Source organism: Cornus florida, unplaced genomic scaffold (genome assembly GCF_030987335.1).
Source record: "Cornus florida cultivar Cherokee Brave unplaced genomic scaffold, ASM3098733v1 CherokeeBrave_3.0.0_Hap2_Chr10, whole genome shotgun sequence".
Classification (NCBI taxonomy): domain Eukaryota; kingdom Viridiplantae; phylum Streptophyta; class Magnoliopsida; order Cornales; family Cornaceae; genus Cornus; species Cornus florida.
In genome coordinates, this window is record NW_026775580.1 from 53,500,399 (window position 1) to 53,520,104 (window position 19,706).

The 19,706-nt window shown below is 32.4% G+C and overlaps 2 protein-coding genes across 8 annotated transcripts; both read right to left on the minus strand.

Annotated features, from left to right (window-relative positions):
• Positions 1-1,085: 1,085 nt before the first annotated feature.
• On the minus strand, positions 1,086-6,159 carry LOC132278700 (acyl-CoA-binding domain-containing protein 3-like). Of its 7 annotated transcripts, XM_059780554.1 has the most exons (6): positions 5,578-6,146; positions 4,934-5,526; positions 4,043-4,151; positions 3,824-3,933; positions 3,653-3,719; positions 1,086-1,386 (listed from the first exon to the last, which is right to left on the minus strand). In XM_059780554.1, the coding sequence occupies exons 1-6, from the start codon at positions 5,986-5,988 to the stop codon at positions 1,375-1,377; spliced, it is 1,302 nt and encodes a 433-aa protein (XP_059636537.1). In that variant the 5' UTR covers positions 5,989-6,146; the 3' UTR covers positions 1,086-1,374. The 7 variants fall into 7 exon arrangements, 5 of the variants coding, with proteins under 5 accessions (XP_059636537.1, XP_059636536.1, XP_059636533.1 ...); XM_059780553.1 differs by having other exon boundaries at positions 3,833-3,929; positions 4,039-4,151; positions 4,934-6,150; XM_059780550.1 differs by having other exon boundaries at positions 3,824-3,929; positions 4,039-4,151; positions 4,934-6,149.
• Positions 6,160-13,390: 7,231 nt separating this feature from the next.
• LOC132278870 (large ribosomal subunit protein eL42) lies at positions 13,391-16,319 on the minus strand. The gene is made up of 4 exons (XM_059780765.1): positions 16,228-16,319; positions 14,020-14,199; positions 13,773-13,847; positions 13,391-13,679 (listed from the first exon to the last, which is right to left on the minus strand). The coding sequence occupies exons 1-4, from the start codon at positions 16,228-16,230 to the stop codon at positions 13,620-13,622; spliced, it is 318 nt and encodes a 105-aa protein (XP_059636748.1). The 5' UTR covers positions 16,231-16,319; the 3' UTR covers positions 13,391-13,619.
• Positions 16,320-19,706: the final 3,387 nt, after the last annotated feature.

Genomic DNA, 19,706 nt, shown 5'->3' on the forward strand with positions numbered 1-19,706 from the left:
ACATGACCCATTTAATAATTATGCCAAGAATCCTCAATACTAACTCAACCTGTTTATTAAATAGGTTAACTCGTTTAATGACCTGTTTATCACATTAAATAATAGAAAAAATTTATAGCGTACATAAGGTTTATGTTGAAATGAATTAATTAACCATAATAATTGGATTTAAACAGGTAATATATTACATAGGTTATATTCAAGATTTTAACATGTTGAGTTAAATGAATCATAAACGAGTTACATAGGTTGAACTCCTCAATCCTAACCCAACACGGTTAAGTAAATGGGTTAATCGTGTCAACCCGTCTAAGGTCAGCTGATCCGTAAAACCAATCCGATCTGATCCGTAATCGGTGGTTCGATTCGTGGTCACTAAGGGCATTCAAAAAATTCGGTAAACCGAAAAATCGGATCGGATTGTACTGAATTGGGCGGTTTGGGCTAGTTGAATAGCGATTTGGTCTAGTTTGGGTCCAAAATTATGGAACCGTATTTTTGTCGATCCGGTCTTGGTTTAGGATCGTACTAGACCGGACCAGCCCGGACCGAACCGTTACTATATTATATAATATATATATTTATATATGTATATCATATCCTAAACCTAAATCAAGTAAAGTTCTCCTGTGCTTCCTTTCTTTCTTTTGTTCTTTAAATTCCTTACTTTTTTTTTCTAAAAAAGTCAAATTTTCCTTTTCAAATATGCCTCAATTTTCTTTCTTTTCAAATATATCTCAATTTTCTTTTCTTTATTTCTTCTTTAAATTGTTTTTATTGTGTGTTATATCAATGTTAGTTGATTTTTTATTTTTTATTTTTAACTTTGCCCCCTCTAAATTAAAATAAAATAAAAAGAAAATCAACTGAAACTGACAAACCGAGCGGTTTGGTTTGGTTTGGTTCCATGAACATTGTAGTTCGATCTGGTTTCAAAAATATTAGACCGTTATAAATGATTTGATCCCAAAATACTTTTAATCCGGTCCAAACCGAACCATGTGCACCTCAGTGGTCACCCAGGCAAAACCAGCAAAAGAATAGGTACAATAAAAAACTAACCAGAAACCACCATCCAGCACATATAATGTACAATCTTATAAATATAATTCCCATTAAGATGATGAATATTGGGGACGCAGGTAAATATATTCAGCTAGATTCATAACCGTTGCCATAGACATGTAATATGAACATAAATTAGGAGCAAATAAATTATATCATAATAAACAGCAGATCAAGAACCTCCCATTCTTGAAGCACACACTACTAGACTTCACAGCAGGAATTAGTCCTGTATTATATAATATATAAAGCAAACCCAGAATAATGCCCCCATTTGACTCCGTAAATCAATCAGCAGACCATTGCTTGTCATTCTTTGTCCTGAAATAGCAAAAGCAAACAAGTTGATACACACAAAAGCTTATGTGGTTGGATAATGCTAAACATGACTTGGTCAATAAAACAAACAAAAATGGATCATTGTTGGATGGGTGAAGCCTTTTTGACTTAAGCTACAAGTTGCAGCGCTCGGCGGATACATCCCAAAGTACAGATAATAAAGTTTCTTGAATTAATCTATACAACTATAGAGGCAATAAGACCCCAAAAGATAATAATTGACAAAGTGCAGGACTATTATATGAGCATAAAATTAACATTCTAAAATTTCGGCTTAGCTTTTTGTGCATGCTGATGCAGCATTCTGGTTGAGAACTTGGAAAGTATTATAGAATTTTGAAGGTAACAATAGAATTTGTGAGACCGATTTTAAATAAAAGATCTATCAAAAACATTGAAAAAACTTGCAGAGAATGCATCCAAGCACAAAGATCAACGTAATGCATTTCAGTAAATAACACTTCATATGCTACTAATTGCATCATCGCCATCAATTAGAAGCAGGGCATTGGAATACAGAACCTCTGTCCCAATTGGAACTGTTCTCATACCAAAAGCTAAATTCTTGATTAAAATAGTCATCCACAAGTTCCTTGACCAGAATATTGTTCATTCCATTTATTGCAAAGCTATGTATGACACAACTAAGCCTCCAATAAAAGCACATGTAAAATCAATTATTGACATCTTCTTTGAGAAGATCAAGATGGAATCGTGGAAAGAACAAAAAAAACTCAACTTTTCAAACCAAACAATTGAATCACTATTTTTCTAGTTTATTTATCAAATTATCTCATGTCTGCTTCAGTGGAATGAATTCTCTGAGGAAGCCAATTGTTTTCACATGGCTAAGATTCAAAGGTCATATTCAAATGTATAACAACCTATCCTCAATTCAACTGGTTGACTAAATACCACTTTCCTTCTTGAACTCATGGAAGATTGAATGTCTGATACAATAGCTTGTCAAAAAGGAACGTAGAAATTGTAATTTTTTTATAAGAATTTAGAAATTGAAAAAATAAAAGGCAACGGATTAGCACGTAAGTAAAACAACTACTTGATTTCTTCAATAAGTATCAAATCATTGTTCTTAGCAAGATCTTCCATTTCAAAAGAGATTGTAAGAGTGGATAAAGTCATAAAACACCAATAAGACCCAATGATGGTGTATAACCGAAAGTGACCTTGGTTTTGAGACAAGCTACGAGCTTACGATTTACAATCTGCCCGCTCTTCAATTCCAAGTATTACGTTTTTTACCTGACATTTCAAGTATTACTAATATCCTACTAATAATATTAATTTATCTACATAATTTAGATTAGGTGGATAATCTTTCTTTGGGAAAATCAGTTAGTTAGGAATTATGATCTAAAAGAAAGCCAAGGATAGAGAGCGAGAGGATCCTCTCCAACATTATGACAAAAATTGGATAGCGGCTAAAAGGATATTATTTATTTTCAAAGAAAAAGAAAATAACTTCGAAACAAAAAGAAAAAAGTAATGATTATGGAAAGAAAATAATAAATAATCATTTATTGAGAATGTATTCCACTACATTGGACCTCGATGAATCACGTAGGTTGGTTATGATATATGGGGCAATTACAATATTCCTTTTTCTCACAATAAAAAGACGACAATATCGTTTCTTGTCATAACGAAGACAAGACATTGACAACAACAGTAACACATCGTGAATGAAAATGGATATTGGTGCAAAGCAGATATAATATGCTTGGAAACAAACAGAATAGCCACAAGTATGACTTGGGCGAAATTTTAGGGATGGCGTTGTGGCAGTAATACCCAACTCCTGTTTGGCCCAGAAATGACATGTCCTATCTTTAAGTCCAATAGTTGTTGATATCCCCAAATTGCCATTCGGGAATAAGTCAGTTCTAAAGCATACTCAAAGGCTTGAGATATAGCTAATAAATAGCCAATGGAATACCAAATATCACGACCTAAATAAGAACATAAGAATCCAAAAGTCCTCTATCTATTTCAACTGAATTAGCTGTATGCACTTTGAAGCATCAATCATGTTTAAAAAATCATAAACATATCAAGGCTTTTGTTGAGTTTATTTGACTGCATTAATGCAGAACCTTGAGATTGGTATAATTCAATTCTTATGTTGAGAAAACAAATAACTACATTTACCAAAATTTTGCAACCTCATTTGCTTAAGAGTACAAAAAGAAAACAAAACACCATGAAAGAAGTTGCAGCACGATTATACCTTGTTCACTATGTTTGAAGCCACGATCCCCTCACCTCCACCAGTTTCAGTCTTCAGTTCCACTTCACTGCAAAGGTGGGAAGGTAACAACAAGAAAATAGATGAATAAAAATAACCCTACAAAATAATAAAATAAGCAGAAAAGCAAAAATGAAAAAAATAAAAGTGTACCTGACAGACCTTTCTTTCTTAGAATTTGGTCCCTTGTTTAGGAATGTGGCCATACTGGAATCTGGAGCACAATGTATTCCTGATTCTAAAGAGCCTTGCTTACCATCTCCCTGGTAAAAGAATTACATCCAAAATCTATTAGTCACACATTCTACGTGTACGGCGGCTAGAAAAACAGAACCCCTTTATATGCTTTAAAAAAAAAAAAAAAAAACTTACAGCTGAATCGCCACCTTCCATCCATCCTGGAACTCTATCAGAAAGAAGGGTAATATACTGCTCCATCGCAACCTCCGAGCTCATGTTCCCCAGACTTTGCCATGCATTCCTTGCACAATGTAATCAGTGCCCTCCAATCACTCACATATAGCAGCTGTCAACCCTGTTATTTTGACTAGCAATCAAGCTATTATTTGTGTTCAAGGGAGGTCCTAAGGTGTTCTGTACATTCAGTCCACCTGTCTAAGTTCCATGAATTTTTCTGGTGAAAGCCATATAAGCTGTTGGATCAAATTCCTCTCTAATACACTCTTTTCTGGGGGTATCCTATGGTGTAGCATCACCACATTTACTTTGAAAGTTCACCAATTTAAACTCACCATTCCAAGTGATGTACATTGTTTTGATAATTGAGTGATGTGGCACCGTTGGATTTGCACCAGGGTACAGCGGGATACCCCTGGAAAGGATTTTGATCCATAAGCTGTCTATCACCACTCCGAATTTCATATATGAATTTGACTCATTGCTATAACTGCCTTCGTTACATCATATAAGTATGTTCTGTCACTATAGGTTTTCTTTTTGTTCCTTTACTTTTTATTTATTCCTAAATGTGTAAAGCTTCAAGTTCATACTTCATATGGTATAATTAGCTCCAGCCTTCTTCTATTGGCAACATAATTGATGGGTTCTTAATAGGTTTTAATATTCTTTCCCTTTTCACGTAATAACAAATAAATTGCTTTCTACTTCTCCTTACTATCTGTTTTAAGCTCACACCTTAACTATAATTGGTTCACGCAATTCAACAAACATAAATAGATAACGAAATTTAGCAGAGAATTTCATTCATTACATAAGAAACAGTAAAATGTAGAAGGAAGTTACCATTTGGCACGGGCAGAGACCTTCAGTGCCATGGGTTGAGGCTCGTAGCAAGGTCCTTCCATGGCAACCTTTTGAAGCCCATACAACTGCATCTGCACATCACTGCCCAAATTCCCCAACCGATTATCCTTTCCCCCATAACCAACATAATTTGCAGCTGCAGCAAAATCCTTATCCAACTCACTCCTTTCAATTCCCTCCCAATCATCCTCATCACTAACCAATTCTTCCTCAACAATTCCACTCCCCTCTTTCAATTCCCCTCCAATTCCACTCCCCTGATAATTCTCTCCGCTTCCCACACCCCTAATCTTCTCACTCACCGATTCCACACCAGTACCATCATCATCCCTATCATTCTCACCAATCTTTTCTTCAACAACCAAACTACCCACCGTCTTCTCTTCAACAACCAAACTACTCACCATATTCTCTTCTTCCCTAAAACCAACAACTTCATCATCCTTTGTACTTCCACTCCTTTCTTCAACAGCCAATCCATCCGTACCAGTACCTGCAGCATCTTCCTTAACTCCTCCATATCCAAACGCACCGACAACCTCCTCCACTGCCACTGCCACCGCCACCGCCTCCTCTCTATCCCCTTCCGATGACGTGACAACCTCCGCCACCGCCACCGCCACCGCCTCCTCCTTATCAAAACCTACCGATGACTTCTCTGGCGATCCGACAACCTCCGGTACCTCTCCCGTACTCCCCTCCACCTCGATCCGATCAGCAGCATCGCGTATCTCCTCGCGAAGCGATACCTCCGGGCTTTCTTCATGAACCTGCACTGATCTTTCACCTTCAATTTGGTCGACCTTTCCGAGAACTTGTTCCACAAATTGAACACTTCTTTTACTAGTTTCATGACTCTGAACTCTCAATCCTCCATCGAATTTCATTTCCTCCACGACTGTTTCGAAATCAACATTCTTAGTTGAATCGCATCGATCATCACCAGTCACCGCCATTGAAACGAGCTTAGCAACAAGAAAAGAGAAAATAACTGCAAAAACAGCAGTCATGAGGAGTTCCTGAACAAGCTCCATAGTCTCTAATCTCCAAAAAAAAAAATCACCAACAGAGACTATATGTGTTTGTATCAATAGATACAGAAAGAGTGTGTGTGTGTAAATATATGTATATATGTGTATATATATATGTATATATAGATTGATCAATGTGGTGTAAAAGGATATTGGCAGAGAAGAGCAAAGCATATTCTCTTTACCTGGGCTTTGCGTTGCTTTTTTCAGTTAGGCGGGTCAGTGGGCCCACTTGGTAACGCTTTGTCATTGGTTAAGCTGAAGATGAAAAGCGCACAAACTTCCAATTGAAGGCATGCAGATCCTCTACTCCTCGCCATTTGGTGTATTCCCTGCTCCCTCATTTTATGGCGGACACGTAGGCATATGATGGGTTTTGCGTGGATGAAATGAGTTTAAAATTGATCATGATAAATTTTATAGTGTAATTTGATGAGATTAGACATCTACAAGAAAAGTAATACTAATAGTCCGAGGGTTCATCCAACATGGGATAGTGATGAAATATAACTTGCGACTTAAGTTTTTTTTGTTTTTTTTGGTCAAACATAAGAATTTGAATGGAATTAATCTCCTTAGGTAAACATTTACTTGGAAATTTTTCTATCATTATCGCGAGTTCTTGCCAGTAGGGTGGGGTACGCTTTAAGTTAATTGAATGGTTGGTGGTATGGTCTGAATCCGCGATCTATTAGTTAATATGTATTTTTTTTTTTAAGTTGGATATATACAGTATCAGTTAGTTTATTGTCCGAATTTATTACACCGTAACCGTAATTATAATCAATATTGCAAACATAATTACAATGCCATGTGAAGCGTTTATTTAAAAATTTCTCAATCATTATTGAGTTCTTATAAAAGGAGCGTGATTATTAACAAAATTAAACTCTAAAATTAATTCATTAAAATGGCACATATTTTATTATTACCATCAGCAATACCATAAATATTCACAAAATAAAGTAAAATGTGATAGATTGACTATATTAATTATTTCAAAAACAATAAAATATAAAATATGTGACAATATATTTCCCATTACTAATTTTTCAAAATGACACACAATCGTTTTACATCAGAGCCATGTTGTTTAGAGTGTTCAATTTGTGAAAAAATATTTGAACATCGATCACATCCTCTCCATTCTCTTGTGAAACCAAACCCATATCTCTCATCGAGACACACCAATCCTGTAGATATTTAGAAGATAAATAGTGAAACCAAACCCATATCGCGAGAACCCATATCTCTCAGCGACACACACCAATCCTGTAGATATTTAGAAGATAAATAAATGTGGTCCAAATTTTAACAAAACGTTATTAAAATTTACCTTTAATTTCCACGCATATTTCAATTTATGAAAACATTTGGAGGATAGAATCAATGAGTTTATATATATATATATTTTTTAAATAAAAAAAAAAATAGAATAAGTTTGTTTACCTAGTTCATTTTTATAGACATGTGAAAAAGATTTCATTCTTATGATAAGTGTGTGACAAATTTTATTCTTATCACAAATTTTATGCTGCCAATATCATAATTATATAATTGAAATTCTAAGAAAGTCATAAAACATGATATGGGTTGGAAGGAAAAATGAAAATCTCTAATACTTTTTAATTAGGTATCAAAATGTTCCAATATTTTGGTTGCCAAGTACACCTAAGAAAGGTCGAGAAACATTATGAAAACAAACAATTGTGTAATTGTAAAATCATGACCTGTAAAAGAATGAAAGAAATACTATTAGATAGTCACTGCTAACAGAAATTGAAGAAAAGGCTATGTGGGAGGGTAATTATTATAGATGAAATAGCATGTAAAAAAATTAGAATTAAAGAATTTGTTTGTCAAATTCATTCATATAGGATTATGGTAATAAAGATGATGATAATTAATAATTTATTAACTGGTTTATAATTTCTGTGTGTGTTGATGATGCTAAATTGAGGTAAGAATATTTGGTAACTTCTTAAACAATCTTTATTCCTATTAAGAATTAAGAATCATGATGACTTGTAAATTTGAACAATTTGTAGGGTTTAGTCTTATTGAATTTTTTCTTTCTCCACTCCTTGAAAGTTTTATTTATTTTTTAAGCATGAAAACAATATCATATATTATTTCAAAGGCACAAAGGTTAACCCATCGTTAATATAGAAGTTAGAAAAGACATACAAATCATGAAGCAAAACAATAAAATGAAGAACATGTTCCAGATCTGTGTACAAATCATGAAGTAAAGCAATAAAATGAAGAACATGTTCCAGATCTGTGGAAAAAACAGAGCCTAAAACTCTGCAACTGAATCACCATGGGAGAAACGCAGCAAATTGGAGTGACCCAAAGGTGAAGCCATCATCAAAGCAATAATTCCAAAGTTACAATCACAAGTCGCTCCGACACAAAAGAAACCCTGCGCAAGATCTAGTCAAGCAGAAAAAGATCAAATTTAGGCGCGAGAAAACCTAAACCGACCTTGACCTGGAGATCTAGTCGGAGAAAACAACAAACCCGCCCCATGTGATTCGAAAACGAACTCAACATAAACAAATTTAGCTGAACAAAACAAAAACGGCGTAAAAAAACACCCACGGAACACATTTATTGAAATACGTTAAATTTATTACAGTCGTGAGAGACAACCATCATCTCCCCACTCTCATGGAAGGAAGCAGGGAGGCACGGAGTGAAGAAGACGAAGGGGGTTAGAGAGAGGTGAAAGTTTTATTTATTTAAGGAACAATCTCAATGTACATATTGAATTGAAGAAAAACATTTGCCGCCTCAAAATAATATTTAAAATTACGGAGAAATGTGTACAAATGAAGAAATGTGATAAACAATTTATTTTTTATTTTTTTAAATAGCTTTATTTTATAGAAGACGAGTTATACACGAAATGTTATAAAATTAAGAGAGGACTTTTAAGAGCAATAATGTATACGGAGTGTTACAGTGTATATATATATATAATTAAACCTATCTATATATTACTAGTATATATGATAAGAAAACTTGCCGTGGGTTCAACTTGAAGAATCTAATAGGATCTTTTTTACATGGACTCTGATTATCAAAATTGAACTTCATCTGGGGCCATAGGCAATGGCCTTAATGGCCCAAGCCTACTTAGTAGGATGAGAATTACTGGATGAAAAAATATGAATGAGTATAAATGGATCAATATGTAGCAATATGCATAGTTTAAATTTTGAATAAATAGATAAATGCACACCCATTACACCCAGCTAATAGAGCACCTAATTTTGTACCGTCTTTAAATCTAATCACAAAAATTACTTGTGACGGAGAGTCCAAAACTACTTATTATTATTTTTTATTTTTATTTTTATTTTTGGGACAGAAAAAGAATTAACATGATGGTCCTCATTATTATAAATTGGAACAAAATTGGGCGCACACAAGAATAAGTATGACGAGAGCATAGGATTTTGGCACCAAAAAAAATCCTGACCACATTTTAAGTTATGTGGTACTTCACCAGCATCATGACAGTTGTGAATGTTTGATATTAAAAAGAAAGTACAGTTGGAGATGATGATGATAATGCTTATTCCACTCTCATTCAAAGCGCTTTTAATGTACTCCGTGACTACCTTTTAATTGATTTTTGTAAATTGCATTCATGCCACTTCCATCAAAGTGAATTGGGGATATTCTTTGTGCATTACCTAATGCTAATTGTCAATTTGGTACAAAGTGTTTGTGTTCGACACTCTCTCTTCTTTTTAATTTGTGAAGAAATAGAATAAAAAAATTATGCTGAAATTGCATTATAAAATATGGTATAATTTTTATTTTTATTTTTATAATGAATAGAATTTAGATATCATAAAAATAAAAATAAAAATTGTAATGGATAAAATTTTGGTCTGAATTGAAGAGTCATTTGATTGACCTTAAAGGTAAAGTTACTTATTTTGGATTTATTTTTATTATTTTTTAATACATGTCAAATCTATATTACCATGGCAAAAGTCAAAGGATAATGCAATACTTGAAATCATGATTTAACAGTTGGTTCGTAACTCTTTTACTATTATACATTTTTCTAAATTAATCGATTCAACTGATTTATATTGCTATTCGTCTCTCTTCATTAAAATACAATATGAAGCTTTTATATTCCATGGAAGGCAATATATATATATATATATATATATATATATATATGAAAGCTCTTATATCCTATGGACACCTGGTCTAGCTTTTCATTTATTTATTTTTACTTTTATTTTTTTCCATTTGTTGTTTTTGAAAAGTCAAGCAATAATTAAAGTCATGTTTGGTAAAGCCTCTAAGGCACGCCCTACTCTCACGATGGCAGTGGGGTTCAAGTTCAAACCCTCTCTTTCGCTCCTTTTATGTAGAAACTATCGTGCACCTACCTAAGAAATACAGAATGCTGCTGCATGTGAAAATTCCAATTTTATCCAAACTTGGTTTTCTTTTTCTTCTTTTTATTTTTATTTTTATTTTTTATATGCTTGTCTTATGATTGTTTTAATAGTGATTTAAGATTTCCAAAACTATTAATTTTGAACTTCTTACTCGTATATTTATTTTTTTGTACATCATACAATCACGTAGGAGTGGGGGCGGTTTTTAACAAAATATAAATATATATATATATATATATATATATATATATATATATATATATATATTGTGGGGATAATAGTAAAATTTTTCTGTAATTTCAGGGGAACAAATTTTAAATATTATAGGTACATAAAAAAAATTAAAATAAATTATTTACTAAAAAAAAATGCACATTAGAAATAAGTTTTGTGCGAACAATTGTTTGGGCTTAAGGTTTCCAAAGCATAATATGAATAGCTTTCTTCTCTCTATCAGTCTTAAAATATTGATATGAAACTTGGAATTTAAGATTCGAAATCAAAAAGACACTGGTAAACTAAGTTTGATGAATAATTTAGTATCAATATGTTTTCACAAATAATTGAGATTCAATTTATTCATTTGCATCTTCAATTATTGAAAAATGAAAACTCAAAGAGACAAGAAAAATATTAGAAAAGGGGACAACAAATTATAGAAGTTTTATTTGTGTTTGTTCTTTGGTCAGCATTGTTCTACTTCTGCAGCCCATGACCATAACTTGAGACAATTAATTTTCAAAAGGCCCACTTGCAACAACTTGGAGGAAGTCTAAACGCACAAAATAAGGATATTATCTAGTGACTCAGTTGGTAATATGCTCAACTCCTTTGAGCGACTGTGCTCGTGTCATTTCCTTCTAATTTGTTAAGAAATATATAAATAAATAAAGATACAAAACAAAATCATCAATTCTGATGATCTCTCCATCAAGCCTTGATGCTTAGCCTCCAGAGCATATCCGCGTAACCGCATTTGATGCTTATGTAATCCATCTTTTAAATAAGAAAATTATGTGTAATAAATGACTTGAAATTGCTTTAAACCATAGTTTATTGAAAGGGTCCATTTTTCTTTAAAAGTCCAATAAGTACTTAGAAATCTTACCAATTTAGCAGTAACATCTTACCATTATAAAAAAAATTTCTTATTAGCAATCAATTTTTTATTTCATTTATAATATTAATTGCTAAATAATTAGTTTTTTAAGTACAAAAATTATTTGCTTTTTTAACAAAAGGAAATAATAATATTTAATAAAATTCTTTACAGATTTTATTTTTAATTTTTGTGTATTAAGGTCAATGTGGATTCTATACAAGATTTGTTGAATTGAATAGATTAGATTAATTATAATTTAATTTTGTACTGTTATTATTCAATAATTAACCTCTAAACTTACTAAAACCGAGACCAAGTGGCCCAAGTCTAGTTGAAGAAGTAAATAAACCAGTTCCATACTCCAAATTGCAAAGGGATAGTGTTATGCAAACAATTATTGTAGATTGCATGGATAATTTGTCCCCTTTTTTTTTTTCCTTTTTTTATTTATTTTTTATTTTATAAAACACGGGTCTCCTTAGTTCGTCACTCTGAAAATCTAAATAATCATAAAACAGAAAAATCTGTTTTCAAAACACTATAATAGACCGTTCTCTAAAAACATGAATTCTCAAAAAGTAACTGTCAGAAATTGTCAAAGAATCAAAATTTTGTAATTCTCCATCCTCAAAGAGGAGGAAGGGGTTCGACCCCAAGTCTGGGCAAAAAGTGTAAGCATCACACTCTGGCTCTCGTGTGCTCCGCTCACGCTATTATTCCCGATATATGTGAGTCAATCCAAACTTGGGCCTGAGTCCAACAAATAAGAGGTTGAAAACCGGCCATTTAAAAACCAAAATGGGCCAGAATCCATCTAAAAAAAATCAGGATTGGGCTCATAGTTGGACATGTTGAGCTTGGGTTTTACATTCTATAGTTCTGACTTGTCTCCTCTCATCTGTAGCTTGCCCCAGTTGACGATCTTACTTGCCACGTGTTTAAGCCATGACTGGTTTGTTATCACCGTTTAGGTAGATGCTATAGACGTGTCCGGAGAAGATATCACCTACAAGTATTGGATTGTATCTTATAATATGTACTACCCAAAGGCCAATTTTTTACATTTTATGAGATATATAATTTTTATTTTTATTTTTTTTATTTTTATTTATTTATTTTTTTTTTATGTCTTGTTCACTAAAATTTGCTATTATATTTTTTGTTGATCAGATAATTTTGTTGTTGCCAGAGAATACATGCAATTCCAAAGGGCAATAATATAATTGAAAAATATAATCATTTAGTTAAAAACTCTAAAGATCATCAAAACCCTTCATTTTTGTTAATAAGATGCTTCCAACATTCCGGTAGTTTATACTTTATATAGCTCATTCTTTGTAAGATTATCATCCTTGACCAAAATTAAACATGTGACACCATCATCAAACAAAAATATATATATATTTGGCAATGTTTTTCTATTATTTTGCAACATCTACAAGCCTACAAATAATAGAATATATTTCATTCACTTCAACAACCATGTAATTACTTAAACATTGCTCTGCTTCCTTGTTATCCAATTCACCACTAGCTTCTCTGCAACCCTCCTCCAATTATGATTCTTCGATTATTATTCAGACGCACATAATTCTTCAGTGCTTGGTAGAAATCGAAACCATGTTTAATAATAAAATTTTGTTTTGAGAAATTCAAAAACTTGTTTTAACTTCTCCGCTACAGTACCAAAAAAACACAATTTCACCGATTTAATACCAAAAAAATCTGATACACTAATACCAAAACCAATATCACCTGTCCTTGTTTGATATGGACCCAAATTTCAAGCTCAATATCAGAAAAACAATATCACAACCGTAAAACAATATCACCTGTCCTATTTACCATTTTAGAGCATACCCACCAAAAAGAGAAAAAAACATACTGCAAACATTTTAAACAGAATATGGCATCCTGACCAGAACTTGAAACAAGCATCCAGAAATTCCTGCTAGAAGCAAGCATGAACCGACAAAATTGATGAATTAAAACCAGAGACTAGTGTACACACACTTTAGCTCTACCGATAAAAGTTTAACCAAAAGGTAAAACAAAGTGCAGGATTAAGACAAGAACTGAAACTGACAACAAATTGCCATCTAGAAAAGAGAGGTCCCCTTCCCCTTCTTGTCTCCGCCAATCTCGAAATGCTTGCAACGCTGCACAAAACAGTGGCAACAATCACACGTCTGTAAAGAAAAACAAACAAGAAAGCAAAACAAGGACCCATTGGAAGTAGTTCAAAAGCCTACCTTGATTGGGTGCTGAGATACATGTTTGCAACCCTGGCATTGAAGCCTCAGCACAATCTTCTTGGTGGTTTTTGCCTAGTCAGAAAAAGCAGTCAAGGCTGTAAAATTCGGAATAAATTATCTACACACTACATATATAGTAGTAATATTATTACAACTTACTATGTTTACAAGGAAACAAGAACAGCTCAATCAATTGATGTGCCTTGGCGTTTAAATGAGAGAATCACTAGAAATAGATTCTTACCTTTTTGTGGAAAACCGGTTTTGTTTGTCCACCATACCCTGACTGTTTCCGATCGTAACGGCGCTTGCCTTGCACAGCCAAGCTATCCTTCCCCTTCTTGTACTGTGTCACCTTGTGCAGGGTGTGCTTCCGGCATTCCTTAGACTTGCAGTAAGTCTTCTTTGTCTTTGGAACGTTCACCTGCAATAGACTTGGAAGGAATCACAAAAAGTGCCATATTATCATAGCATGATTTTGATGTTTCTTTATGCTTGAAAATGACATTTCATTTTCGGCTCCTAGAAATACTTGCAATCTCAAAGTTAGGAGACAATTACAAAACAATTTTAAACAAAAGTTTCAGTTTGAGAGACACCTTGTACTATAGTAGTAGGCTAAAAAGTTGCAGAATATTGTACGAGTTCGATGAAATCAGTCGACATTTTAATAGAAAAACATTAACAAACATGTAATTCCCAAAAATGTGATAAACAATAAGAAGAACTCAATACTTTTGTTCAAACAATAACACAATTCAAGGTATTGTCCTTCTACACCACCCGCAATAGAATTGGAAGGAATCACGAAAAAGTGCTATATTATCAGAGAATGATTTCAATGTTTCTTTATGCTTGAAAATGACATTTAATTTTCAGCTCCTAGAAATACTTGCAATCTTAAATTCAGGAGACAATTACACAAAAGTTTCAGTTTGAGAGACACCTTGTACTACAGTAGTAGGCTAAAAAGTTGCAAATTATTGTACGAGTTCGATGAAATTACATTTTAATAGAAAAACATTAACAAACATGTAATTCCCAAAAATATGATAAACAATAAGACGAATTCAATACTATTGTTCAAACAACTACACAATTCAAGGCATTGTCCTTTTACACCACCTGCAATAGAATTGGAAGGAATCACAAAAAAGTGCCATATTATCAGAGAATGATTTCGATGTTTATTTATGCTTGAAAATGACATTTCATTTTCAGCTCCTAGAAATACTAGCAATCTTAAATCCAGGAGACAATTACACAAAAGTTTCAATTTGAGAGACACCTTGTACTACATTAGTAGGCTAAAAAGTTGCAAAATATTGTACGAGTTCGATGAAATTAGTCAACACATTTTAATAGAAAAACATTAACAAACATGTAATTCCCTAAACTGTGATAAACAATAAGACGAAGTCAATACTATTGTTCAAACAACTACACAATTCAAGGCATTGTCCTTTTACACCACCATTTTTAATACTACAGGACACAGCCAGACCATAAAGAAAAATTCCATGCAAATACAGTTCCGTTTTTCATCTCTCCACTTATTCATCCATTAAAAAAGAGAAATTTCATCTGAACACAGCTATCGGAAATTTAAAATAAGCTAGAAATTAAATTATTGGTTATTCTCAAATCAGAAGTGTACAGGTATAAATTCGAACTGAATATAAATATACTGCACTAACATGGACACATGCCCAGTGTTAACTTTCTGCACAACATCATATCATGATACATAACATCACAAAATCAAACACTCAAAATATAACATAGACTAATAAACATATACTTAAGAAAACATAGATTAATAAATATGGAAAAATGTGGGAAATAACACTCTTTTAATTAGAGAATAAACTAAATAAGTAATGTTATTATACAAACTTTACATATAGACGACCTATCTCTAACTTACACTGCAAAATGCATGTCCCGTTCAGTTGAGACTGACTATAGGAAAGAAACTAATCTCTGTATCTAGACATTAGTTGGAGGTCACCTAAAATCCCAGCTTTCATTTCTTTCTCTTGTAACAACTTTTACACAATCAAACAAAGCATATCATTCTGTTTTGTTTCTGAAAAATAGTGAAGAAATGATTTTCAATAGAACAACGGAAGTTCCCATAAGTATCTAACATCAAAGTCTATTTTTTTTTTCCCTGCGTTTTCTTTGCAGCCAAACAGAGCACTATAGTATTTCTCATCATAACATTCAAAAGCCAATTTTAACTACCAAACAGCATATTGCAATTATATAAACATAACCAAAAAATATATCCGAGAGAAAACACCAGAACGAACAACTATCAGATCTAAGAACGAACAACAACTATCAGATCTAAGAACGAAAAGATGTGAAAAAAGAGAAAATACCCAAAAACATTATATTCTTTTCAAAAAAGCGAGAGGTAAACAATTGGACATAAAATCTTCAGTACCATTTTCTTTTCGAGGACGGAGTTGAGGCGTGGAGTTGGCCGCTAGGGTTTCGTGAGAGCTCGCTTTAAGACGAGAAGTGATTGGCATTCGCAATTTATCGTAATGGGCCATGGATCGAACATGGTCAATAGATGACCGAAGCCCAAAGGCCCAATTCCAGTGCTGGCCCAATCACTTTAATGCTGTTGTTGGGAGCCTTCAGGTAATGGCGCTCAGCTCGGTTGTACCCGTGTTTGAGTTCTCCTCTTTTTAATTTGTCAAAAAATACTAATAATGAAGGCACAAAACAAAATCATCAATTCTAATGATCTCCATCCAGCCTTGATGCTAATGTAATCTCCCTTTTAAATAAGAAAATTATGTGTAATAAGTGACTTGAAATTGCTTTAAAACATAGGGTTTTTTTTTTTTTTTTTTTTTTTTTTTTTTTTTTTTTTGTAAAAGTCCAATAAGTGCTTAGAAATCTTACCAATGTAGCAGTAACATCTAACCATTGTAATAAAATTTTCTTATTAGCAATCAATTTTTTATTCCATATATAATATTAATTGCTAAATAATTAGTTTTTTAAGTACAAAAATTATTCACTTTTTAAATAAAAGGAAATAATAATATTTTATAAAATTGTTTATAGATTTTATTTTTAATTTTTGTGTATTGGGTCAATGTGGATTCTATACAAGATTTTTTGAATTGAATAGATTATCAATAATTAACCTCTAAACTTACTAAAACAGAGGCCAAGTCCAGTTGAAGAAGTAAATAAACCAGTTCCATACTCCAAATTGCAAAGGGATAGTGTTATGCAAACAATTATTGTAGATTGCATGGATAATTAGTCCTTGTTTTTCCTTTTATTTATTTATTTTTATTTTATAAAACTCTGCTTGAAAATCTAAATAATCATAAAATAAAAAAAAAAAACCTATTTTTAAAGCACTATGATAGATAGTTCTCTAAAAACATGATTTTTTAAAAAATAGTTGTTAGAAATTGTCAAACAATCAAAATTTTGTAATCTCTCCATCCTCAAAGAGGAGGGGAGGGTTGAAGCACAAATGCAAGCAATTAGTCTGAGCGTTACACTTCTGCTCTCGTGTTCTGCACACATTATTGTTTCCAATCCTACTATATGTGATTCTGTAATTCAGATTTTGCCATTTTTGGGCCCTGGTACCATTTTTGTGTGACTGATGTTGTAATCCAAACTTGGGCCTCAGTTCATCAAATAAGAGTTTGAAAACCGGCCATTTTAAAACCAAACATGGGTCAGAATCCATCTAATAAAGTAATTAGGATTGGGCTCATAGTTGGATAAGTTGAACTTGGGTTTTACATTCTATAGATCTGACTTGTCTCCTCTCATCTCTGCTTTAGCTTGCCCCAATTGACGATCTTACTTGGCACATATTTGACCCGTGACTGGTTTGTTATGACAGTTTAGGTAGAGAGGTCACATGACTCACGATTTATCTTTGAACTTCTGGAGAAGATATTACCTACAAATATCGGGTTGTATTTTAAAATCTACACAACTGTCAATATTCGCACGCGAGAAGAAAGTATCAACTAACACGACATTCAACTTGAAGGGCCAATTTTTTATATTTTATTAAATATATAATTATTTTCATGTGTTATTCATTTTACTTATTAAAATTATGCTATTATTCTTTTTATTGTTGTATAAATTATAAACTTTGTCAAATGTATCATAAATTCGTGATCATGTTGTAAATGCAATCTACTACTGTCATTTTATTAGATGATTAATTCTATTGTCATGTTATTGTGTGATAAATGGTGAATAATATATAAATTCTCCAACAATTTTATATAAAAATTCGTTCATGATAAACTATGGACTCTAGGCAAATTCTAATCTTGTATATTCTTTAATCAAGTTTAGCTAAATTTATGAGGAAGTCAGAAATTTATTCTATGATCAACTTTAGGTTTTAGGCGGTTAATAATTTAAAGAGAGTTTCCGAAACTCTTCTATTTTGAATTTCTTCCTTGAAGCAAGGACGAATTTAGTGATGAACTTGTCTTAATCCCACCCCAATTACCTTTAAATTTTTGTTTTTATTTATATATTTAATATTTTTAAGACGAAGTATCCGATAATATATTAATATTTACTTCTTACATAATAAAAGTGACAAAACCGATCACACTCCCAATTAAACAGAATACACTAGACCAATTTAATACTTTATTTATTGAAATACTGATGAGGATAATATTAATTATAAACTCATCTTAAAATGAAAACAAAATTAACACCACGAATTTTTTAATAAGACGGGATAAGGTTTAGCTAAATCGGTCCGAATTCCGTCCCACTACCATACCCAGTGGGGACAGTTGGGTGAAATTTATGACCGCGTGAAATTTATGACCTTAGATTTCCAACATCCAACCACCAACACATGCATACATACAGGGAAGACTTTTTGGTGTCCAGTTGGAGGCCAAAATTAATGAGAGCTATTACGTAATCTTCCATTAGTTGGCCATCGTTAATTTGGGCTTTCTTTGTAAGGCCCACAACTTGTTCATTTCTGGAAACTTGAACGATCACCATTACTAATTGTCCGGTGAGATCCAGCTGTGCAAAGGAGTAGATGTGATTCAATCAATGGATGATTCCGCGTTCTCCTTTGTTGAATACATTGGGCTTCGGCGGTATTGGATTTGCATACGTGTAAGATAGACTTAATAGACTTAAAAAGTGTCAACTCTAGCTCATATTGCTGCAAGAATGAAATCTATTTATGTTTATAATTTATTGTCTACATAAATAGATTTTGAAAATATATATATTTGTTAATTTTGATTATGTTTATCATTATCAATTATATAAATTTACTTATATAATTACTGTTCACACATGTTAATTTTATAAACGTCAAAACAACGTTTATGTTTATTAATTATTTTGGTGGGTTTTTATAATGGGTATCTTCAAATATTATTTAAGTAATGAGTACCTTTCGAGAGATATATATATAGTAGCGTTCAATTGTTTCCTAATAAGTAGAGAGTAGTATTCTCATTATATATTAATAATATGAAATGATAAAACTAAACATGTTTTTAATGGAAACAAACAAAAGTCAAATTGGTTAGAATTTTCTTTTATACGAATTCCTTCCTATCCGAATTCTCAAAGCATACCAGTTAAAAATAAAAAAAATTAATTATTTCCAATCCCTTCAACGATAGAAGGTTGAAACATAAAAGGCAATCACATCTGAAAAAATTAAAAAAAATGAAATTTCCAATCCTCCTTTCGTTCCTCCCCTTTTAGTCAGGGAATTCTCAAAGCATACCAATTAAAAAAAAAAAAAAAAAATTGGAAATAAAGATTTTTTTTTCTTTCATTTGTAGGGCCAAAATTATCATTCTTTTAATTAATATTAATTGTGAAATTACTATAAGTAATAGTTTCTTAAAACGAAAAAAATTTAATACT

What these genes read in the sequence shown, in the direction of transcription:
- LOC132278870 (XM_059780765.1), bottom strand. An exon ending in AACCGGTTTTCCACAAAAAG is followed by an intron (nt 13,848 to 14,019) that starts GTAAGAATCTAT and finishes TTTTCTGACTAG; the next exon opens with GCAAAAACCACCAAGAAGAT. An exon ending in TATCTCAGCACCCAATCAAG is followed by an intron (nt 13,680 to 13,772) that starts GTAGGCTTTTGA and finishes TGTTTTGTGCAG; the next exon opens with CGTTGCAAGCATTTCGAGAT.
- LOC132278700 (XM_059780550.1), bottom strand. Translation starts at nt 5,988, where the DNA reads ATGGAGCTTGTTCAGGAACTCCTCATGACTGCTGTTTTTGCAGTTATT. An exon ending in GTCTCTGCCCGTGCCAAATG is followed by an intron (nt 4,152 to 4,933) that starts GTAACTTCCTTC and finishes ACATTGTGCAAG; the next exon opens with GAATGCATGGCAAAGTCTGG. An exon ending in AAGAAAGAAAGGTCTGTCAG is followed by an intron (nt 3,720 to 3,823) that starts GTACACTTTTAT and finishes CCACCTTTGCAG; the next exon opens with TGAAGTGGAACTGAAGACTG.